Raw genomic sequence first — 25,657 nt, 5'->3', positions numbered from 1 at the left:
AAAACAGACATGCCATCTTCACAGATACAGACGTTCGTAATATCATGCATTTCAACGTGACTAGTTGTTTCCATTTCAACTTAATGCAGTTTTTCAAATCTTTTATGCTACTTTATGGTCGTAAACGGAATAAAACTTTGATTCAGTTTTTGCTTTGAATCTCAGCTGCTCCATGTTCTCAGAAAAGTTCTCTGAAAAAATTATGAATAATAAACAGTGATCCGAGGATTCTCGTAATATAATGAAATTATAATGATATAGTTGATGAAAGCAAATATTTTAAATTCTAGATGGCTCAAATTATCCGATCTTTTTTATGTAAAAATTATATAACTTTACAGCATGGTTTTAGAGGTTCAATTTATAATCAACTTCGATGGCGACGTAAGGAACCTAAAAGAAAGCCTCTTTGGATGCCTACTGCTAAGTCTAAACTATTTAGAATCCCACAGCATCCATATGTTTCAGAAGAAGAAAAAGATTTAATAGATGATTTGTTAGATGAATATTACATTAAACTTGAGTCATTGCGGTAACATTTAAATTTTTTTTTTAATATTTAGATTCTATTAATTCCATTGCTTATAATATATAATTTTTATGACTAAATTTATGTTTTCTTATTTTTAATATTTTTTATCAGTAGGCATTTAAGCTTCTACAGTTTTAGCTCAAATAATTTTATATTGATACTTATTATGAATGGTTCTTTTTCCTATAAGAGTATATTTTTATATCTAAACCTGAGATCGCCAAATAGTTTATTGTTTATGACTAATGAATCTTACTTAGTATGCATTTTTTTTAGGAAATTATTTAAAGAGGAATTGAAACAAAAATTTGAAGATGAAGGATTTAGTTTGAAAAAGCAACAGGAATCAAAAGAAAACTTTCTATCATTATTAGAAGAGAACAAAAAAGAGAATGAACGAATAAAGTTAATAAGGTTAATATACATTTATAAATCCTTTTATATAATTAATAATGTAATTTTATATTTATTTTCTTAAATATTGCAATGCAAATATTAAATTGAAAGAGTACACTAAGCACCATGGTTGTACTGTGAGGGAAAAAAAAATGCAAGAACAATTGTCCAAGGGCATGGTAAAAATTATTTACGAAAAGTGTGGTGTTTTTTAGTTAATTTGTTTTTAAAGAATTCCTGTAATATGAATGAAATAATGGTATAATAAGGTGACAACTATTACAACTTATCAGTAATTATTAAGATTTCATAGCAAGATTACTGTATTATAGTTAAGTAATAAAATTTATGATTTTTGAGAATTTCTATAATAATTTGTATAAAATGATTTTTTTCCCCTGAACTTCCAAGAGTTATGAAATTTTGTTTGTAAATAATCTAAGGATAATTTTTTTCTAATCCTTAAACAATTCTAAAAACAATGAAAAGAATAGAAATCTTATCTTTCCCTTCTAACAAGATATTCGGAAACTTCATCTTCTCTCTTTATAAGAACATAAACTGAAATCTGAAAAATTCAAGATCATTAAAAGGCAATGACCAATACTTTTACAAATTCAACTTTAGGAAAATACTTTTTCTTAAAATTTTAATTTTTGTATCCACAAGAAACAATAAATTAATATTTTTGTGTTGATTTTTTAATATAATTTTTAATTTTCACAAATTATGTCTAAATTTTCACAAAATAGGTACCTCTCAGAAAAACCTACACAGACCCCTGTAAACGTAAATTGTATAATGTTATTCTTTGAACGTTTAATTATTGATAGTTTTAAAAGTTAGCACCACTGTAAAAAAGTAACATACTTTTAGCTTTAAACAAAAATGATCAGCTAAAAAGCGAGTGGTAGTTAATAATAATTTATGTTTATGAAAATAGATATCCCAAAAATCAAAGTTAAACCATGATTTTGAAAAAAAAGAAAAAAAATCCCTACTAGCTTACTAGATATGAGATAAGATTTTTTTTTGTCTTTGTAGTTAGGAATAAAAATAACTTCTGTCCTGGGGTCTGAAAAATTTGTACCCAACCTTGCTGAATGTTGTGCGACCTCACAACACTTAAAAATTCTTTGCTTCTTGTTTTATTTTCTGGCCTGAGAATTATTTTTTTTTTAATTATTAGATTATTTTTTGTTTAAATAACAGGAGATACAATGTTATAAATGTCTATTTCAAATTTTAATATTCCTTTTTATTTCGCTAATACTTATGGGCTTAAAGAACAAAAAGGTCTATGGGGTTTATTGTTAACACATGGTTGAGGGGTTTCTGTAGGCAGTTCGATAATATGGATTTAATGGATGTTCCGATAATATGGACTTAATGCTAATGCATAATTTAAAAAAATTTTTGTGCTGTAAAAAATCTATGCTTTGATACATTTTAAGCTTAATTTTATTAAAATTTTTGATTACCTTAGAATTACAAATTTTTTTATAGTTGTGAAATGTTCTTCTTTCAAACCATTAGCATTCAAGCAAGTCATTGCTTGCAATTGATTTTTAATATAGATTTATCAAACCACTTCATAAACTAAAGCTGTAATTAATCAAATAATCTATCTTTAATTATTAATAATGGTTCAAATGAAAAAATTTGTTTGACAGATTTTTCATGTTGCTACAATGCAGTCCAACTTTTAGTTACAAGTTAATATGCATGAGTTCTAACACCAATTTGAATAAATATAGTTAAAATATTTATTCAAGAATTCACTTTCAATTCAAATTAGCTTTATTTTTAATTTACATGTTTTTTTACGATTAACAGATTAAATAATTTTATGACTTGTCTATTACACTAGCCTTTGGCTGATATAGATAAAAACAATGATATAATGATATTTTTTTTAACAAGAAAAGCATTAGTTAAAAAAATATTAAAAAAATCATGCATTCAAATTTGCTTATGCATTGTGCAAAATGAAGATAAAAGCTCCATTTTCCCCAACAAATTAAATAAATAAAAATAATAGTCATGTTTAAAATAATTAGTCAAGAAACTTTTTATCCAAATTCATAAGAATTATCTGCTCTAATCTCCTCTACTTTCTGTTTTCTAGAATAGCATCTAATTACTTCAGTTAATAATAGATTCTTGTCATATGTTTAATCAAGATTATTTTACTTGATTAAAAACTTCATTGGCTTCATAAAACCTTTCTATAGTGCATATAAATGCATTTTGTCCTGATTTGATTATTAGTTTGTTGCCAAGTTGAAATTCTAAGAATTTTTTGAGCTATGGACTTTGCTGAAATTTATATTTTTGTAATATTTTATTGTTTGTTAGTCCAATATTTAATAAACTGTTCAATATAATAGCATAAAAATATACCCTCCGTCTGCCATAGAATTTTTGTAGTTTTAGAAATTTTCTTTCCTAATGGTCGCAAAGGTAATGTCTTAATATTGCAATATATTCGATTTAAAGAGAAACAAAATTGTCAACCACTACTTACAAATAGTTTGAACAGACATATTAAAGGTCGGATCAAATGGTCATGCTCTGCTCTTAAATTCTGATAAAAGTCTTAACAAAGTTCCTTTTATTTTGAAAATTTCTGCTTCAGTTCACTAACACTAGAAAAAATAATTTTCAAAAACCTTAAATTTTGGAGGGTATCTGAAGGTGTAATACAAGTAAATATTTATAGATCAACTGTTTAGTTTTAAAATCATAATTTTTTCATTTCAGTTAACTCCAAAATATCTGGAATTATTTTTACTGCAAACTTTTTTTGTGAAATCAACATTTATGGGATTGATATAAAATGTGCAATGATGGAATAAGTTTTTCAATTAGATTTACCTTTAAAAATTAAACTTAACAATTAAATTGGGAGATAATGAAAGAACTCATTGTATTTACAGAGACAATTTTTTGATCTGTCTTGATATTTAACCCGGGAAGACTCGTCCGGTCATTACAAAACTATACTGCAGAAAATCACCCCTTCAACCGAAATGAACCGGATTCTCGGTAGCTGCGTTGAAGCTCACCTACATACTGACCACAGGCATTTCAGGATTTTACGACCCCCCTTTCCTGAGAAAATTCCGATTCGGGCTTCTGAGGCCCGATGCGAGCTATCGCAATTGTCCTTTCAGATTGTGAATGTGAAGGGAGAGGCTGTAAAATGTATCGCTCTTTAACCTATAGGGAAGAAATGAAGCGTTTGGAAACCTTATTAGCTGAAGTTTCAACTGATGAGGAATCTGTTAATAAGGATGTTGAAAAAACTGTTGACATGCAACAATATAGTGATCATCAGTCAAGTTCAGTAGAAGATTTAGATTCATCTAGTGATTTTAATATTACTTAAATTCGTTGGGTACTATATTGGCAAAGATAAAGTAACTAAATGGAATAAAAATTCTCCAAGACAAAACGTGAGAACTCCAGCTCACAATATTGTAACAAAATTGCCTGGGAATGTTGGTGATGCAAGAAATGTATCCTGCCCTATCGAATCATGGAAGTTGCTTATCGACGAAATAATAACAAGCAATTTCCAAAGAAAAAGAGATGCTCGTGAGACAAATATGACGGAAATAAAAGCATTTATTGGCCTTCTTTATTTAGCGGGAATTCACAAATCCTCACATGCAAATGTCCGTGATATTTGGAATACCGATGGCACAGGGCTTGAAATTTTTCATCGAACTATGTCATATAATCGCTTTTTATTCCTAATGAGATGCATAAGATTCGATGATACTGATCGTCCTTCTAGAAGAGAACTGGATAAATTGGCTCTCATACGATCTATTTTTGAAAAATTTGTTGCAAACTGCCAACATGTATACAGTCTCGGGGAATTTGTCACTATAGATGAAAAGTTAGAACCCTTTAGATGTAAATGTTCCTTTCGTCAGTATATTCCAAGTAAACCTGCCAAGTATGGAATTAAAATATTTGCTTTAGTTAATTCTAGGACATTTTATACTTGGAATCTTGAAATTTATGCAGGGGCTCAACCAGAAGGTCCATATAAAGTAGAAAATACTCCCGATAAAATTGTCAAGAGGTTAGTGGAACCGATTTACAACTCTGGACGTAATCTCACAGTTGACAATTGGTATACTAGTTATGCATTAGCGAAAGATCTCCTTCAAAAGAAAATTACATTTGTAGGAACTGTCAGAAAAAATAAAAGAGAACTATCAGAAGAATTCATTTCTGGGAAGAAACAAGAAGTGTATTCCTCTTTATTTGGATTCCAGAAGAATGCGGCCTTGGTATCCTACGTACCGAAAAAAAATAAATGTGTGGTACTTTTGTCTACCATGCACAACGATGGTGCAATTGATGTTTCAACTGCAGAAGCCAGGAAACCAGAAATAATAACTTTTTACAATCTGACGAAGGGAGCTGTAGATGTAGTTGATGAAATGTCAGCTACTTATTCCACTGCAAGAATTAGTAACAGATGGCCGATGACAGTATTTTTCAGTATTTTAAATACTGCAGCCATAAATGCGCGACTTTTACTATTATCTGCGAAATCGCCACTGCTCCAATACAAAAAAAGGAGTTTATTTTTTAAAGATCTGGCGTTAGAGCCTCTGAAGGAGCATGTAGAAAAAAGAAGTTTGCAGCCGACGCTTCCGCCCGAGTTGGGTGAAAAAATAGGTAGCGGCCGTAATGAAAATTAGGAAGCACCACCCGCAAAAAAAAAACAAAAATGTTCAAGAAAAAGGTGTCATATCTGCCCCAGCAAAATTGACAGAAAATTGCAAATTTCTTGTGCTAAATATTCAAAAAATGTATGCGGAGAGCATAGCAGTGTAATTTGCAGAATATGTCAGTGAAATAAAAGTTTTGTTTCAATTATAGTAAATGTAATAAACATTATTTAATTGGAAAAATACTTCATAATTTTTTAATTGTTCAAAATTTTATATTAATTACATGTATAGCTTAAAAAAAGTTTTTCAAAATTTTATTGTAAATATATAAATATATCATTAAACTTGCTGTTTTAAAAAATATTTTATTTCTTATTTACCCATATATAATTCTTAGTTGAAAATACAAATCTTTTATGCTCAGCAAATTGATTTTACCGTTTTCTTAAGCGAAAATCCGTTCCGGGCCTGCGAAGCCCGTCGCACGCTCTCGTGTGACGGTAAGTAGCGCGAGTTCTCCCGAGTTAAAACAATAGTGAACCGAAATTGCTCAAGTAAAACCGCATCCATGTGTCAAAATTTAAATTTTTATCTGCTTGGCAGTGTAGGATGAATGAAAAGTAAATCATTTACAATTATTTTCAGATAGTGCATTTACATTAATATATTTAACTAATCTCACTTGTATGATTATAGCATTAATTTGTGTATTTAGTCACAAATGAGCCCTAATTGTAAAGTGTTAAAATATATTTTGATTTATGTCCTTTTCTGATTATTTGCTCTATAGTTGTGCCCTCACAATTTCTTCAGATAAATAAGAGCTTTGCTGTATTTACAAATTTGTATTAGCATTTTTTTGTATTATTCTTTGAATTTTTGTTATTTGACTCAAGTGTTTTAAAATATATTTCTTATGTTACTCTTATGTTTATCCTATTTTAAAATTCTTTTAGGACAGTTTGTTCCTTTTAATTATTTGCTTCTTTATAATTCTAATATGTTGAAGATATTTCAAGTAACTAAACTAGTTACAATGTCTAGTTTTTATCTTGCAAAAGAACTCTTTTTATTTTACATTTCAGCTAATAATGAATTTAATTATAAACTTTGAATAAAATATTTACTTTTTATTGAAATTGCATTTTCTCAGAAACTATACTATTTTAGATTTTTTTTTTATTAAAAAAAATCAATATTACAAACCTTAAGTGACTTACAATTAAGCATTTTCAAGTGAAGTAAAACTACCAGCAATAATGAAAGTTAATGACAATAATAAAACATATAAATAATTACAGACCGGCGTATTCACGCAAAATGCTTTCTGATTACTTCCATGAATAGTGAAAAAATAGTTACAGAAGCCTTTCTTTGCAAGTTTAAGAAATTCATTTTGTTTATTTGAATATACTTATTTTCATTAAATTTCAGAGAAGAAACACTTGAAAGATTATTTCAAGAAAAAGCTCTTAAACTTTTAGAGTTCCAAGAACAGAAAAAAGTAGAAGATGAAAATATAAAATTAAAAGTTGATGAAATAGTACGTAAAGAAAAGGTAAATATGCACTTATAACTTATTCTATTAATGTTTTGTGTTCTCAAAATTATAATGAAATTGAAACTATAAGTTTTAATTTCATAAAATTGCTCAAGTTCATTAATTAAAGCTGTAGGAATAGATATTTTCACCTGTAATTCTAATAAAAGTATGATTTATTTAACACAGTAAAGCACTGTTTATATGTCTCTGGGGAACCAATAAAAATTAACGTAAATTTATGTAACTGAAAATTAAACAAATTATTGTATATAATCATTAAAAAACTAATAATGTGATAGCATCGTTAATGTAGCATATATTATTATTGATATGGGTTATTTTCTCATTTTTGCATCCTTAAGCAATATTTCTTATTAAAATGTTATTTAATGGTATCTTTTGCTTAAAATACTCAAAGTGAATACAAAAAAGGCATCAGATAAATTTTGTATGTAAATTTTTTTATTTATTATTTTTTTTAGAAATTTTTTTTTTAAAAATGTCATAACTGTCCCCAACTCATATTTCTGAACATTTTAAGTAATTTACTATATTATGAAGGTGTTAGAGAGGTAAATGCATTCATAGTTTGACTATCTACTTAAATATGCATTATCACTGTTCTTAGAATAATTTGTATGTTTTGTTTCACGCATAGTTTTGTATGTGTCCCCAACAAATACAAATGAACTATTTTAACACTGTATAAATAAAGAATGCACTGAGGTACAAAATCGCTCCAATTCCACGTACAAGGTTTGTGAGAAATTTCAACAGATCTGGGGAAATTTTTGGTCTAATTGAAAAAAAAAAAAATTTCCACAACATTTCAGATTGTAAAACAATTTGTCTCTACAAAATTTTCCTCCATAAAAATAAAATTCAATTTGTGCTTCTCAAAAATGTCACCAAGAAAGAACAACATAGGGATTACTGTGATGGGCTAAGTGCTCCTCTCCTTCCTTGCTATCCATACCTACCAGGAAACATTTTCTCCTAAGGGAAAGAAGATTTTTTTTATTATGTTAACCCTTTGCTTGTGGCTGGTACAGTATGCATACCGCTTGAAAAAACTCATCTCATTGCGGATCCAGCAGTTGCGCCAGTGGTTCTCTTCCCCCTAGACCACCATCGCACCTGTCATTTTTTCAAGAACCCCGTAATTTAAGCCTATTGTTAAATGAGTGCTCGCTTTCGATTCAAATTGGCTGTAAGATTTTTCTCTTTTATTATTAGTTGGCGAGTTTTAAGGTATGAGAATGTCTTTCTTTCCCTTTGTAGTACTAATTACGTTTAATTTAAGATCTTTTCAACCACGATATTTATTTTTTTCCGGTTAATTTATTTGTTATGTTTATTTTTTGGTTACGTTTTTGTTATTTTTTTTAAATATTTCGATAATGTTTTAATTAAATTTTCATATACGTTTTATTTTTAATTTGTTGCTTCCGTTTAGTATTGTATTATTGTTTTTTCATTGAAAGAATTTTTTACATTTCAAGATGCCACCTAGAGTGAGACCACTCACTCGAGAAGAAATCGATAAGTTAATGTATGATTTCAATGTTGAAACCTACGCGGATTCTGAATCAGGAAGAAGAGGGAAAGAATGAGATTCAGCAAATCTCAAATGTATAACTTAAAAGTTTCAAAAATAAAGTTTATTAAAATGGTACCGCTTTTATATTACAAATTCAGATGATCATTCACAATCGAAACCAGTCTAGAAATTCTACACATTAATTAGAAAAAAAAGATGTACAAATTATATATTTAAGCTGAATTTTTTAGAAGTTCTACAAATATTTACAATCTCTTCAGATTTACACTCAGTTTTTTAATTTTTCTAAAAACAGTTCTGTAAAAATCATGGAAAAAAAATAAAGCGTGTTTTAGGGGAAATTTCACATTCCATAATTTACCCTTCTGTGTCTGGCAAAACGAATAAATAAATAAATAAATCACTGAATGAAAGTACCTAATACTAGCGGGTAAGACATTGCTCGAGAAATAAACAGTATTAAATTTTAACTTAATAGTTAAAAGTAAAATTAATTATTACGTATGTGATCAATAAAATATTTGGTATAGTGAGCTAAAAAGTACTTTATAGTATTGACAATTCCATAGTTTGATATTTCAAAATATTTTTTAATATTTTATACGTTCGTTTTAAAAATTTAGTAACATTATTAAAAACCTTTAAATATCACAATTTCAACTTACTTCTTCTAAGAAACTTAAGGTCTAAAATAATTTATGTTGCCCCTGTCAAAAATAGTTATCTTCTAAGATTTTAAATTATGTTACTATTAAAAAAGCAAAAAATTGTAATTATATTATGAAAACAGAATATTGTTTTTTTTAATTTTTTTTTTTACTACGAGTAATATGCAGTTTCATAGGGTTAAAGGGAAAATCTAATTAAACGTTACAAACTATAAATCTAAAGTGCACAAAAAGATGAAAGCATACGTAAATTTTTTCATTGGTAATTATATTGAACCGAACTTTTGAAACCGTGAAACAACTTTTTATTTCTTAATAAAATAGCATTTATATTATTAATTTATTCCAAAGAAGGAAATACTGTTGAAAGCTGAAATTTGTTTTTTTTTTAAATATTTGTGGAAAGAGGAGAAAGCATCTATCAGAAAGTTTTGAATATTTGACCTTGAACAGGAAGTTTAGTAAACTAAGGTAAACGACGTTTAAGAGCACAAAAAATATTTATAAATGCAGACAGCTGTTTTGGATGCTCAAAGGGCAACCTTCATCAGTGCAACAGCTTTTTTTTTTAATTTAGGAAGTTTAGTCGCAATGAAACAATTTCTACTTTTCAAATATTCATATATGATAAATTACTGAACAATTTTAGAAAGGTATCGTTCCCGCCTTTTGCTTCACGTTCCTTTTTTTAAAAAATTTATTTTATTTACGAAGTTTAGTCACAATGAAACAATTTCTACTTTTCAAATATTCATATATGATAAATTACTGAACAATTTTAGAAAGGTATCGTTCCCGCCTCTTGCTTCAAGTTCTCAGAGACAAATTTTTCTTTCAAGTTCCGACGAAATCTTTCCATTGAGAGCTTTAGAGTTTGTCATAATGTAACTTATTAAGCACAAAATGAATTGTTATTCCTTTTCCAAAGATAACGGATACCGAAATATTCCCTCCTCATCCACAGCAGGCGAAGTGCCATTTCCTGCTTTTTGTTGCATTATCGGTCAGAATGTGTTTTTGGTGGTCTCTTATTTATTATATATTTTGGTTTCTGTCATTTTTAAAATTCCTAACAATAGTTATTCCAAACACCTGAAGAAAGACCACACCGTGACCAAAGTAAATGTATGTTTTACAATCATTATGTCAATAGAACTTGTATAGATGCGTCTCGTAACAATTGATGACTTAAACATTTTCATATATATGTGGCAATCGTGAAATACTGCAACTCAGCGGATACTTTTTTTTGTTGTATAAAACCTTACCTGCTTCTAACAAAAAATTAAGACGAATATTCTTTTTTGAATTATAAAAAAATAAGGAAAGTATTAAGGTAACCTATCAGTTTAAAATTGCACGAACAACTAACATTATTTTGTATTTGTTATTTTATGAAATTAACTAATATTTCAAAACAAAATTTTAAAATGAAATGGGATCTTTTATTCTTTCAATATGGGGCTCAAATATAAGCTAAATAGAAATGTGGCAAATTTTTTTATTGTGTAGTATATTTGTTGTAAAAAAAATAAACAATGGTAATTTTTCTTCTTTGAACATATTCTTTAATTAGTGTTTTTAACATTATTTTTTATAATTCTAATAATGTTTATATAAAATATTCTCATGAAATCTTAATGAATTTCTATTGAATATACGCGTGTAACATTTATGTATTTAAAAAAGAAATGAAGGCAAAAGGTTCTTGGAAAATTTTTATTTAAAGAATGCTATATTTCAATTTTGCGTAAATGTAATAGATGAGACTCCACATTTGCTATATTTTTAACAGATAAAATAATCTTCAAAAATGTAAAAGAGTTACAACAGTCATCGTTAGAAGTTTTAAAAATCTGCTTTTTAAAATTATTTATTAAAATTAATGTTTTTATGATTTTAAGATGAGAATAAAACTTCAAAAAATGCTCTATTAGAAAAAAATAAAAGAGTTTCGTTTGTAACAGTTTATTAAAAATTTTTCTGAGACAATAAAAAGCATGTTTTATTTTTAAATGAATGCTTGCTTTGCATAAGAGATATCATTTTATTACATTTTAACCAGAGGAAAATTTTTTCACCTGACTAGCCACAACTAAAAGGTTAAAACTGTTGATCTATTATGTTAGACACAGCACAAATAACTTTGTATGTCAATTTGTTTATTTACTAGTTTGAATTCCTTAAGTTTATGAGGGAGCCTTTAATTTTAGATTTATGTATTATTATTATCATAAATTTTGATTTCTTTTATTTTTAACACATATGACACATTTAATCTGATTCAAGAATTATGTAAAATCAAAAATTTTTTTTTCTTTGTTAACAAAAAATTATTATTAAAAAATTTCAACAATATATTAACTTTACTGCAGTTTTAAGAAAATAATAAAAAATGAAACTAAGTTACATTATGACTAAATTTATTGTTAAATTTTCTTTATAAACTCTGGATTTGATCTGATCTGAAATCCTTGCATTAAGTTGAAAGTTAAGCTCTCTTTAAATTATGATTTGAAATTGATCTCACAGTGCTTATGTATTACACATTTCTTTTGTGAAGAAAAAATAGTGTAAATAATAAAAATAACTATTTATAAAAAATAAAAAAACTAAATTTACAATATAAGAGTATAGGGATTAGTGAAAAATATATTCATGCAATATTTGAATGACCCCTCATGTAGATGGTATGCAATGTTATTTTTATGTCTAGTGGTCTATAACTCAAACCATTAAAAAAAAATTTTTTTTTTAATATTTTTGTAACAGGAAAAAGTTGCTGGTTACATAACATATGAAAATTTAGATGAAGCCATTGAAAAAGCAATGGAAAATCCTGTCAACTATAACTTTTGCATAGATGTTAATGGTAGTTTAAAATGGGAAGGAAAACCCCCTGCACATTTTGAAGAAGAAATGAAAAGGAGAATGGATGAAAGTATAGCAAAGAATTAAACAAGTTTTTATTTTCTTGTAGATTAAGTATTTCTTGTATTATTGCTTTTTAATAAAATATTGCCTTATGTTATTGAGTTTTATTTCTGTTTGTCAATGCATCATTGTCAATGCATTGTCATGCATTCAGGATTGAAATTCCTTTGGAAAGAGATCTGTTTCTAAAGTTGCCAAATTTTAGACCTTATTAATATACAAAAATGCAACCATCCACTTTATTAATATACAAAAATATATAATACTACGTACAATAACTTATATTTTAACATTTGATTTAAAATTATTTTAGCAAACTACATCTAAGTTTTACATGAAAATTCTTTTAGCATATCTTTGTTCTTTTAAATGCAGGTAGAGTTAAAAGCATAACTTATTTTAATATATTTGCTTTTTAAGAAAAGAAAATTATATATTTTTATAATTGAATTATTATTTCACTTTTCCTTAATAATAATTTACTGATTAAATCTTTAATGATTTATTAAAATTCTTTATCAACCTGTAATGGGAACCTTTTTACAGCAATATTAATTTATAATTAAAATAGCTTTGTTTAAAAAAAAAATATTCATTATACATTTATAAACAGTAGACAATAGAAATTTTATGCATCAGCAAACAATGTTTAAAAAGTCATTTAAGGGATCTTCAAATCAACTGGGTATGGTAACTTGATATGGCTGAGCCATTCAAAAAGTAATAAATTATATAAAATACTAAATCAAGTAGTAATAAATGTCAGGAAGCAGCCACTTTTTCAAAAAAAATTGACTTTAGTGACTATTTCACTTAATAGTGACCATTTTTAACAAAAAAAGAGACCACATTGAAAGTGCATAAACAAAAAAGGAAAACACACACTTTTCAATGTAACATATTAAGAAGAATCTGACTTCTTTATACAGTAATACTAAAGTATGAAAAAAAATTATAATTTAAAGTAAAGAAATATTTAGTCTTTGTTCATAAAAATAAACCATGATAATCAAACGTTTTTTAACCATCTACTACTGATGATTTTAATAAATTCGATGATTATGGTGAGATGAATGGGCAAAAATTTGTTTGAAGTGTATTTCTGTCGATCTTGTGAGGTATTATCATTGTCTATATTTACGAGGGATTGAATTGAAAAATGAGTAAAAGAATAATAGATTTCCATTTTTGGTACACAATACCAAATTCATGCCTTTGCATTTAGGCAAAGGAAAATTCTGTCCTTGCCCCAAATAAAAATCTTAAAATATAATTATTGAATAATAAAAAATAGAATTAGACATTTTCTAAAATTAGGTTTAATGATATTTTTTTGATTTTATTTTATAATGAAGATTTACTGGAAGTTTCAAATAAAGACTGCAATAGCCTAATGAAAAAGGCCTTGGTGGTTGTACAGGGTTGGTAAGGTTTAGGACAGAATGGATTAATCCGCGGTTTAAACCGTCCTGTCCAAAACCCTTCTACTCAAATTATGTCTCAATTTTATCTGAACAATATTTAAGAGGTAAAATAAACATAGAACTAATAACATATTGATAATTAAATCTACTACGGAATATTTGTTTTTAAAAGTATAATGTTTTATTAATATTGTTTGACTCTTCAATTTAAACATTAAACAAACTCGTTCAATTGGTCCTCTCATTCAATAGTACATAACTGAAGTTTGACCTTGCCCTACAGGTTAAGCTATTAGGGACTAAGTGCTTGGTTAGTCATAAGCAGATTTGTTTATCTATAGTACTATTCAAGAATACTTTTATTTCATTCATGTTCAATTCTTTTAGCATAGTGGTGATGTGTCAGTAACTGAAACTGATGTCATGCCCTTCAAAACTGTTAATACATTTTTCAGTTATTTTATATTTCCAATTTAAGCTAATATATTAATATTTAAAAACAATGTTGTGAAAAATAAAAGGTTAATTTTTAAACAAATTTAATATTTTTTAAAAAAAATTATATTTTTTAATATTGCATTATTTATCCTTATGAAAAAACATTATTTATCAGTATTAAAAGCATATTAATATTTAAAGGATTAGGTATTCACTTTTGTTGTTCAATGAGCTTCAAAAATTATAAACCTTTTCCTATTATATTATATTATTTTTCTTTTGATAAGTTAAAGTAAATTGTATAAGAAATTTCAAATATTTATTGATACATGTAATTATTATGTGTACAATGGTTACATCTATAGAATTTTTACCTTTTACCAAAGTTCAAGGTTTTGGACAGTTTTACCCAGTTAAGGACAGTTTTACCCAGTTTAGGACAGTTTTACCCAGTTTAAGAAAGTAAAAGCCACGTGTCCTGTTCAAAACCAGTTTAGGACATCCAAAACCCCAACCCTGTGGTTTTATTATTTGCTTAAATGCAGACAGTGATCATCAGTCACTAAGAACATGCAACAAAGAAAATCATTAGCTGACATAAACAGGTTTCCAAATCTGGCAATCAATGTGTTAAGGCACAGCTGTCCAACTGGCGGCCCGCCAACTTCTTATTCAGCATATTTCTTTTTTCGAAATTTGATAGTATATCAAGAAGGAGCTCATTACCATGTGTTCTCTTCACTCCACAACAAAGGGTATAGGGACATATTTGAAGAAGTGATGAAAGCAGTCAACAGTGTCGGAGGTTTTGAAAAGTGTTCCGTCCCAGCTACAGACGGTGCAAAGGCAATGGTAGGACCAAAGATAGGATTGATTGGATGTTTGAGAGAAAATGGAATGAAATGCCCTGCACTTCATTGCATCATTCACCAGCATGATTTATGCGGGAAATCGGTGAAGCAAACTGAAACCCCCCAAAAAAGTTGTGAAAGTCAACAACATGATCAGAGGCGACAACAGGGCTCTTATGGCAGGCGACCAGGCAACAGGGCGACCAGCTTATGTACAATCAAGTTAGGTGGCTTAGTGCCGGAAACTGCCTCACAAGATTTTTCGAGTTGAGAAAAGAAATCCCTCTTTTCCTTCACCAGTTTTCTCCGTCAGAAAACCTTGAACAAGAACTTTTAAGCATGGATTTTTCATGTCACTTGGCATTTCTAATTGATATTACTGGCCACCTCAACGATGTGAACTTAAAACTACAAGGAAGAGGCCAACTGGTGTCTGACCTAATGGCACACATCAATGGGTTTAGAAACAAGCTGAAAATTTTCCATGCAACTTTTGGAAAAAATAACTTATCTCACTTCGCCAGCTGCAGTCGTTTGGCGTCAGAGTGTGAGGAACTGCTGGATTTTTCTGAATTTTGCCTTGAGTTGCAGACAATTATTGATGAATTCAACACGAGATTTTCGGATTTTGAGAGCATCAAGAATGACGTGGCTCTATTTAGTAATCCAGTCACAGCAAGCATTGAAGAACAACCGGCCAACCTACAATCAGAGCTCTGTGATCTCCAGGCTGACCCGTTCTTTCAAACAAGAACCAAAAGGAGGCCCGAGTTCTTCAAGTTGCTTCCAACTGAACGGTTTCCAAATCTGCGTGACTTAGGACTGAAAATAACTTCCATGTTTGGGAGCACATATTTATGCGAAAATGCTTTTTCGGCAATGAAGTTTATCAAGAATCGTTACAGGAGCTCTCTCTCCGACAGTTCATTGTTAGACTCTCTTCGGCTGGCAACGACAAACATCAATGTTGACATTCCTGCCCTTGTAAAGAAGGCTGATCAGCCTCAGTTTTCTCATTAAAATGTAAGCAAATTGTTTTATAATCCTTCTGTTCCATAATTAATAATTCAACTATTAATTGTTATCGTATAAGAGGTTATTGTTCAACTTTTTCAAACTGCGGCCCGCCAAGTGATCAGTGACTAGAATTCTGGCCCGTGGACTCTTTGCAATTGCATAGCCCTGTGTTAAGGTATTCAAATGAATTTACTAAAAGGATATCAGGTTATTTTTTTTCATGGTTTCATCTGATTTATTAGAATTAAGCAAAATTTTGCATTAAGGAAATTTACTTAGATAATTTTCTTTTACAGAATGCCACCAAATGGCATTAATAGTGGCACATTTAGCGATTTTTTTGAGCTTGAGAAAAAATTGTGTTTATTTTATGGAAAAATAGACTTCTAATAACATAGTGACCTAACCTAAAAAAAGTATTTTTAATGACCTGCTGTGACCACCGAAATAGTTTTTTGTGTAGGTGCTCTATATTTTCTGAAAAAATTAAATCTATCACTTTTTAATTTCCTAACACTGACAGAACCTTTTCTGATTTACAGATTATAGTCACTAGACTTGATATTTAAGAGTATATTAAATAATTTCTTAGGAAACTAAGAATAACTATCCTTAGTCTTCAAATAGCCTTATCGTTAAATACATTGGCTTTAGATCAACTGATATGATAGATCCTACTTTACTGAGGATGACTTGTGGATCTTTTCAATTCATGATGCAAAACTCAGAATGACCAATTTTCCCTGTTCAGATTTTCAAGAAATATATTTATTCTGTATCTGTACTACACGAAATATTTTTGTATCCGTAACTAACCGTTGTCAAATTTTAAGGGAAACTTTAAAAAGCATAACAGAAGGGGACCAACTTGAAGGGTATGTTAAGACTCTATAAATCAATTTCAAAATTCGCGAAATTCTCGCATTTTGGAAAAAGCTTCGAATTACGTCATTTAGAATAAAATCAGTTTCACTTTTCTTCCTGGATCTTTTATTATTTTCAACATACGCCCCGTTATCTAGCTTCCCTATTTACCAGTAGGTATTGTTCAGAACCTTTTCGAACAACAGAACACAACCCCTCCGAACCACGGAACCCCTTTCAGAACACATTTCTCTGCAACCACGTGTTTACTGTAGGTATGGTTTTTCATATAAGACGTTCAAATTTTTTTATGCACTAATGTAAGATGGACAAATACCTAGTAAAGGCAAAATCTTCTATGATGATGCAGCAAAAATATTCAATGCTTTAAAAAATAGAAGACCGTTAAAATGTATTATAATAAAAGAAATGATTTTTTTTCCAAGTCTATTTGTATTTTTTCAGTTTTTAGAAATCTCACTTAACTTTCTGAAATCTCACCCTGTTTTTGAGAAATTGTCACCCATTTTTTTTCTATGATGTAAACACTGGTTAAGGAATATGGTTATAAAGTCGCAGGCAGCACAAGTCCATACACTGAATGTAATTTGATTTGAAGAGTATAACTTGTGTCTACTCACAGGCAAACCTTTACAGATTTTCTTAAATTTTTTTTGCAAGTTTAAAACTGTTTTGGCACCTTGGCAAGTAGTTGGTGTAATATGAAAAAGTTCTTTATGGTAACGTAATTAATTATATAAATCAGTAAAAAATAAATAAAGCTAAAAATCTATTTTTATTTATGTTTTATTGTCAGAATAACCTAATAATTTTAAATCACCAAATACATGTTGAAATTTTTCCTTGTTTAAAACCTCTCCATATTTTAAAGTGAAAAAAAGCACATCCTTTACATCATATCTTTGGAATCGGACATATATATCTTTTGGATTATATTCACAATCTGTTAAAGGTATAATATTTTCAGTAGGAACAACAATGTTTATTCTTTTACCCCAAAATGATAAATGAGATACTTTAACAATTCTATTGTCCTCAGACACAAAAATAATTCCAATTAGTTTTCTAAAAAACCATGTTATTGGATATAAAGTCAAGCCTGCCAATACTCCACATCCTATAAAAACTTTTACAACAGAAAACTCAACAGCACCATAATGATAGAGTATTGAAGAAATAGGTATGAATACAGCTGAAACTACTGTTTGGTAAAGTTTAAAACGATTCAGAATTCCAGCAGTAATGATGAATCTGTAACGGTAAACTGGTGTCCATGGAACTTCATTTGATGACTGATGTTTTGACAGCTCTAAATTCTTAGAACATAAATAACGAAGACATTCTGTTCTTCTTTTGTATAAAAATTCTGTGTTTTTCAAATAGGAAACATTTATTTTCTTAATGTTACCCAGAATCTATGGAAAAAAAATTAGATATGTATTAGATTTAAACAATAAGGTAACTCTTTCTATTGTAATAAATATGATTCATCTAGTAGAAAACCTACATTTTGTTTCAAATATCAAATTGAAAATCAGATTTTTGTTGTTGTTGATTAGTTAAGTAATTGTACAATAAGCGTAAAAGAAACTATTACACTGCATAACTTTTTTCAACTGATCCGAATTTCACGTACTAAATCTAAATCTTAAATGTTCAAAAGGTTGATTTCAAATGTGTTAATTATTGCTATTAATTGTTTTAATAAGACCCTAAAACATACTTTTTCTGAACAAATATTCATTTTTTCCCCTGATAGCTTTGGATTCTTGACCAATTAATATATAGGGGTAACTACCATCAGAAAAATAGGGTCGTAATACTTAAGTGAGGGGAGCAATTTAAAGTTTGAGATCCTTACTTTATTTCACTTTTTACATGATTTGCCGTATCTCAGAAACTTATTAAGCAGATCAAAAATTTTTTGAAAACAACTAAAAAGATTAAAAAAATTTTTTTTAAAATTTATTATCAAAGATACAAAAAACAATTTCTGATAAAAAATTTCTTTTAACAATATTTTAAATTAAAAAATTTAAGTAATAAATTATAAAATTTGAACAAAATCATAACTTACTTTTTTTGAGAAGTGAAAATTAAGAACAAGACTTTTTTTTATTAATCATTTTTTGAAAGATAGCCAACATGAACTCAAGTAACTTTCTATTAGTCAACTTATTTACAGAAAAGTTTTAAATTAAATGATAATTTGTGACTCAATCTGTCTATTCTACATAAGTTTTCTTTTTCTTCTTCTTTTTTTTAAACTAGTAATCAAGAAAATACTGATATTTATGGCTGAAGAAAAATGAGCAATTTAACTTGTTATTCTAGTTAGGGTTTATTAACAAATGATGTCACACTTGGAGAGAAGGGAGATATTCATGAAATTTTGACAAAAGTGAGAGAGGAGGTAACAAGTATCCAAAAGAAGGATAGAGTATACTTTGTGCTATGTAGACTACATAAAAAAAAAAAAAAACATGAATATAGCACTAATAAAGTAACAAGCTGGTTCAACAGTTCTGGTTCTTTAAGCAAAAATGTTTCTCAATGTCTAAACACCAAATGAACAAGTTCAATAATACACATTTTGGTATAAATTAAGACACTTAAAATCAGCAGTTAAAATATTTTTATATTATATAAAATACATGTTTATAAATATAATTTGGTTATCTCAGCAATTTCATGATACATAGGACAACATAATAAAAATAAGCATTTAATAGCATCCTTCTATTAATTAATTTCTCAGTTTTTTGTTATTAATTAATTTAGATCATTGTTGATGCTGGGTGTATATCTCCTCCACAATATCTCACACAAATCAGCAAAATTTATGAACTATGATTGATTTTAACTCATCAAAGTTAAGAACAAGAAAGAGACAAAAATAATTAATATTTTTGCAGTTATAATAAATTTTTGTTTCGAATATCGGAGACTGTATTTTAATTTCATCTCCCTCAAAAATTGAACTCCCATGATACACATATTTTATATATAAAATGTTTAGTTTTTAAGTATTTTAAAATGATAATGGAAAAAGTTTATTAAAATTTTAATATAGTTTGTAACATCAGTCAAGAGACCCTATTTGCTACTTTTTATATAGATCTTTTGATGTGTATTAATCAGAAGTTTTTGTTTTTAAATCAATTAAAACAACAACAACCCATTATTGCTTATAGAGGAAAAAAGATAATTTCAAAATTAAAATATGTTTTACTCTACGTCATTTCTATGGAATATCAGTCACATTTAAAATTTTTATTCTAAAAAAAAACATTAATTTTGACCTCTTTTTTCTTATTAATATTAGGCTATTGAAAAACATCTCGTATGATTTTTTAAAAAAATATTAATCAATGGATAAAGTTTATAAGCAAGAAAATCGATCAAAATGTAATGTCAATCCCTATGGAATTGATCATATTGTCTATGACATAGTGCTTTGTTTTGAAACAGGAAGTTTATTATTTTTAAATGATATGTAATGTTATACATGTGACAGGGGGAATATAGAAAAGTGTGACACATTGCGAGAAAGGGGATTAAAAGTTTTAATAAAAAACATCGTTTATGGATAGCCCTTTATGACAATATTTTGCATATTAATTATTTATAATAAATACTTTATTTTGACACATATTTTAAGTTAAACTTTAATTTGTATTAAAAGAGTAATACACTTTTGATATTATTTTTTCTGCTCATAACTCTAATAAAATTTTTATTTTTTGCTTATTGTTTAAGCTTTTCCCATCAGGTGTGGTTAAGTAGAAGGTAAAATGACAACAACAACAGCAAAGACAGCAATTTAAATAATTTTTTTTTAATACATGGATTGTAAGATTTGTATAGAAACTAATATAAAAATTTTAACAAAAGTATTTTTGAAAATTTACAATTTATTTTTAAATAAAGAGTGCAATGTTATTTGATAAAAAGACTTACACGATTAGACATGTTCATTTTATATGATGGAAAAATATCCAATAGATATAATCTTTTAAAATAATTTATATTATATGAGTTGAAAATATTACTCTCAAAATGGACTAATGTCTTGATTAGTATAATATCCAGAATTGATTTAAAGAAAGCATTAAATAATAAGGATTTTACGATAATTCTGTATGCTTTATAAGCATAACCATAGACAGCATTGCATAATATATTTTATAAATAAGCTGGTAATTGACTGCCAACGTTTCAGGCTGTTTGTATTTGTTCAGAACAAGATCAGCGAAAAAATACTTATCTCGGATCTTTCCCGAGGAAAAGGAAAGTTTAAATTGGTGGCGTCATCTAGTGACATTTATAAAAAGATAAACATTTCTTAATTGTTTCATCAATCCATAGATTAGTCCATAGATATAAAGGCAGAAAGATCAATCACTCGACCAAACGGACGTCACGGTGAACGTTGACATCACTGGTCTAGTAACTAGTTTGTACTCTATATCCACGCCCTCTAGTGAACTGCGGTGCCTGTTTATTGCAGCTGTACATAATTTGTTCTTTTTTTTTATTTGATTTTTATAAGTTGTAATGATTAATAATAATTGATAACATTCAGTCTCTTTGCCAGAAAAATCTGAAATTCGCAAATTTTATGACACATTTTTTTTCCAGATTTTTTTAAAGATTTATAATTCGTAAATTTTAAAATTAAAAAAAAATAAAACTAATATGTTTTTAGAATTTAATTCTTTATATCATTCTGAAATTCAAATATTTGAAATAAAATAAAACACACAATTTATGTACTTACAAAAAATAAATAAATAAATAAAATAAAGAACATTTTAGTAAACATTCCAAGCTAGCCTGTTAGCGTACAATTAGTTTGCTAGTAAAGCGTTTTCTTGGTTTTCATTTGTGTGTAATGGAAATTCTAATTATTTTCATTCAAAAAGTTTTTCAAAGTACGATTTTACTCCTCTATTTCAATAACAAGGTACTTTGATATCTGGGTCGTGTTAAAAGTTAAAAATATAAGAAAAGTATTTCACAACATCCACTAAGATGACAAATTGTCTGTCAAGGATGATAAAAAAAATTAATGGTTAAAAAAATAATTCATTGCGATAATGAACATACAGCTGTAATGTTATTATTGTTCAGTTATCTAAAAGACTTTTTCGTGGTTTTCCTTTGCATTTAACGCAACATTTGATTTGTCTAACTTTTAATTTAATTTTAAATTATATATAGGTTACTACAAAAGCTTTTATAAACATGATTTTACTCTGATATTTAAATTGCAAGTTACTTTGATATCTGGGTCGTGTTAAAAGTTAAAAATATAAGAAAAGTATTTCACAACATCCACTAAGATGACAATTTGACTGTCAAGGATGATAAAAAAATTAATGGTTAAAAAAATAATTCATTGCGATAATGAACATACAGCTGTAATGTTATTATTGTTCAGTTATCTAAAAGATTTTTTCGTGGTTTTCCTTTGCATTTAACGCAACATTTGATTTGTCTTAATTTTAAATACAATATAGGTTACTACAAAAGCTTTTATAAACATGATTTTACTCTGATATTTAAATTGCAAGGTACTTTGATTTCTGGGTCGTGTTAAAAGTAAAAAGTGTTTCACAACATCAACTAATATGACAATTAGTCTCTCAAGGATGATAAAAAAAATTAATTGTTGAAAAAATAATTCATTGCGATAATGAACATTTAGCTAGAATCCTATTACCGTTCAGCAATCTAAAAGACTTTTTTGCGGTTTTTCCTTGCATGTAACGCAAAATTTGATTATTTCTATTTAGCCTTAATTGAAATAAGTTATTTTCATAACTTTAATGATTATGATTGTACTCCAAGTAACTTATGAGTAATTTTGATTTCTGGGTTGAATTAAAAATAATAAGGACGTTTCCTTATATTCACAAAGATGTTAAGCCATCTATCAAGGATGGGAAGAAAAAAAATTATTGATTATTTAAAAATAACTTCTTTTAGATAATGAACATTTAGCTGGAATACCTATTACCGATAAAAACAATCTGAAAAACGCATTTGTAGTTTTCTTTAGCATGTAACGCAAAATTTGATAATTTAATTTTATTTAAAATAGGTTATTTTTATAACTTTCACAAGTATATAATTGTAATTCGATACTTAAATTGTGGCTTATTTTGTTTTACTGGTTGAGTTAAAAAGAAGAGCTTTTCGTTTATATTCAGCAAGTTGATACCTTATCTATTTCATAATTTTATAACCGTCGTCGAACAGCCGACCTAATTATGTGCTTACGCCTACTCATGTTTAACTCCGTAAATTCAATTTTAAATCATATCCAAAAGACAGGGAGAGTCCTTTATAAAGTATTGAGAGACATTTGCCTCCATATTGGACTTCTTGATGGAACTAGCCCGCATTTACGTTACATTTTGAGGAAAACATCCCACGGTTAGCCTGACTTCAAGGAGACTCCTGATCTTCTGAACCACAGCGGCTAGGCCTGATTAATAATAAAAAATGGCTGCTTATAAAAAAATAATTTCATTGAGATAAAGATGAACATTTAGTTGAAATCCTATTACCGCCAAGCAATCTGAAAAACATTTTCTAGGTTTTCCTTTGCGTGTAACGCAAAATTTTATTACTTTAATTTCAACCTTATCTTGGTTAAAATAAATTATTTTTATAACTTTTATAAACATTGTTTTACGCCGATATTTAAATTGCACGTTACTTTGATTTTTGGAATCAGTTAAAAATTACAAAAAATATGAAGAGCATCTCGCTATATTCACCGAAATAATTGACTGTCTGTCAAAGACGCTAAAAAAATTATTTATTATATAAAAAAAATTCATTACGATTACTGAGCATTTCGCTGGAACTCCTTAAGCGTCAAGCAATCTCAAAGATATTTTAGAGGTTTCCCTTTACGTGTAACGCAAAATATGATTGTTTTCTTAAAAAAAACATTCATAAAGGCAGCAATGTTTAAATATTTACATAAATTATGAATTATTTTATCTATATTCCTTGTAAATCAGAACAAAATGAAGAGCATTTGATTTTGGGCAATTAATTAGCTAGGTACATAGTCTTACGCGGACATTAAGTAATGAATTGGGAGATTTTGATACTGATATATATATATATATATATATATATATATATATATATATATATATATATATATATATATATATATATATATATATATATATATATATATATATATATATATATATATATATATATATATATATATATATATTATAATAATTTGGATAATTATTTGTGCAAAGGCATTAATAAAGATCGGAAATTAATAGATAATACAATCGAGTTCGTAATAAATACTACGAATAATTATTTTCATGAAAAAGATTTTTATTTTTAATTCTCATCGGAAAATTTAACAAATTTACGGTTGCATGGCTTTAAAAAAATGTGTCATTGATGTGCATTTTTAATTATTACGATTTTAAAACAATAATAGTAAACTTATAAAATTCAAAGGATTTTAGTTTCGAACTCCTTCTGTTAAATCATATTTTTAAATATAAAAAAATGCTAATATAAGCATCTATACTTCAGTTGTAATAGAACCAGACGCTTCAAACTAATAACTATGGTTGGATAAGTAAATATCCTTCCTTCGGTTTTAATTAATCTAAGTTCTGAAAACCAAAACTAAACAAAACCGAAACTATAGTATATAATTGCTCGTAATCTGAATGATCTCTGCTTTTAAAGCTTCAATAAACAAACAAATAAATTATGAGTAATGAATAGACATCTTTAAGCAATATACAAAATAATATACTGGTTTACGGAAATGAAAAAGTTTTAGAATTTAAATTAAATTGCTTTTTAATGATCAACACTGATTACGCGCATGCAAAGGTACGGCGGGGATGTCAGAAAATAATCACTACGACGACGCGAACGCCACTTTTTGTGCGTAAAACCGGTCTGTCAAAAGCGTGTTGCTTTTCTAAAACCCCCCCGGGAAAGTTTGCATCAATCACTCGACCAAACGGACGTCTAGGACCCTAGTTTGTACTCTATATCCACGCCCTCTAGTGAACTGCGGTGCTTGTTTATTGCAGCTCTACATAATTTGTTCTTTTTTAATTTGATTTTTATAAGTTGTAATGATTAATAATAATTGATAACATTCAATCTCTTTGCCAGAAAAATCTGCAATTCGCAAATTTAATGACACATTTTTTTTTCTCCAGATTTTTTTAAAGATTTATAATTCGTAAATTTTAAACTTTAAAAAAAAAAAAAAAAAAAAAAAAAAAAAAAAAAAAACTAATATGTTATTCAAATTTAATTCTTTATATCATTCTGAAATTCAAATATTTCAAATAAAATAAAACACAATTCATGTATTTGCAAAAAATTAATAAATAAATAACATAAAGAACATTTTAGTAAACATTCCAAGCTAGTCAAAACATTATATTTCATATAAAGCACAAGATATTGGAAAATGATAATAATTGCTGAGATATAGTCTCATTATTGCCTGTTAGCGTACAACTAGTTTGCTAGTAAAACGTTTTCTTGGTTTTCATTTGTGTGTAATGGAAATTCTAATTATTTTTATTCAAAAAGTCTTTCAAAATATGATTTTACTCCTCTATTTCAATTACAAGGTACTTTGATATATGGGTCGTGTTAAAAGTTAAAAATATAAGAAAGTGTTTCAC

At 27.7% G+C, this 25,657-nt stretch overlaps 3 protein-coding genes across 3 annotated transcripts; 2 read left to right on the top strand and 1 right to left on the bottom strand.

Moving 5' to 3' along the window:
* The first annotated feature begins 39 nt into the window (after window positions 1–39).
* Window positions 40–12,428, top strand: LOC107455784 (small ribosomal subunit protein mS26). The gene is made up of 4 exons (XM_016073488.5): window positions 40–532; window positions 809–946; window positions 7,060–7,183; window positions 12,170–12,428. Exons 1-4 carry the CDS (start codon window positions 291–293, stop codon window positions 12,353–12,355), a joined length of 690 nt encoding a protein of 229 aa, XP_015928974.2. The 5' UTR covers window positions 40–290; the 3' UTR covers window positions 12,356–12,428.
* A 2,955-nt stretch (window positions 12,429–15,383) lies between these two features.
* LOC107455778 (general transcription factor II-I repeat domain-containing protein 2A) lies at window positions 15,384–16,064 on the top strand. The gene has a single exon (XM_016073476.3). It carries the CDS (start codon window positions 15,384–15,386, stop codon window positions 16,062–16,064), a length of 681 nt encoding a protein of 226 aa, XP_015928962.3.
* Window positions 16,065–17,714: 1,650 nt separating this feature from the next.
* Window positions 17,715–21,181, bottom strand: LOC107455796 (transmembrane protein 186). Its single transcript, XM_016073507.5, has 2 exons — window positions 20,907–21,181; window positions 17,715–18,361 (listed from the first exon to the last, which is right to left on the bottom strand). The coding sequence occupies exons 1-2, from the start codon at window positions 20,922–20,924 to the stop codon at window positions 17,726–17,728; spliced, it is 654 nt and encodes a 217-aa protein (XP_015928993.1). The 5' UTR covers window positions 20,925–21,181; the 3' UTR covers window positions 17,715–17,725.
* Window positions 21,182–25,657: the final 4,476 nt, after the last annotated feature.

This window comes from Parasteatoda tepidariorum, chromosome 3, assembly GCF_982258835.1.
Source record: "Parasteatoda tepidariorum strain Cologne lab strain chromosome 3, Ptep-v5.0, whole genome shotgun sequence".
Taxonomy (NCBI): domain Eukaryota; kingdom Metazoa; phylum Arthropoda; class Arachnida; order Araneae; family Theridiidae; genus Parasteatoda; species Parasteatoda tepidariorum.
This window is presented reverse-complemented; position numbering and strand designations above follow the sequence as displayed.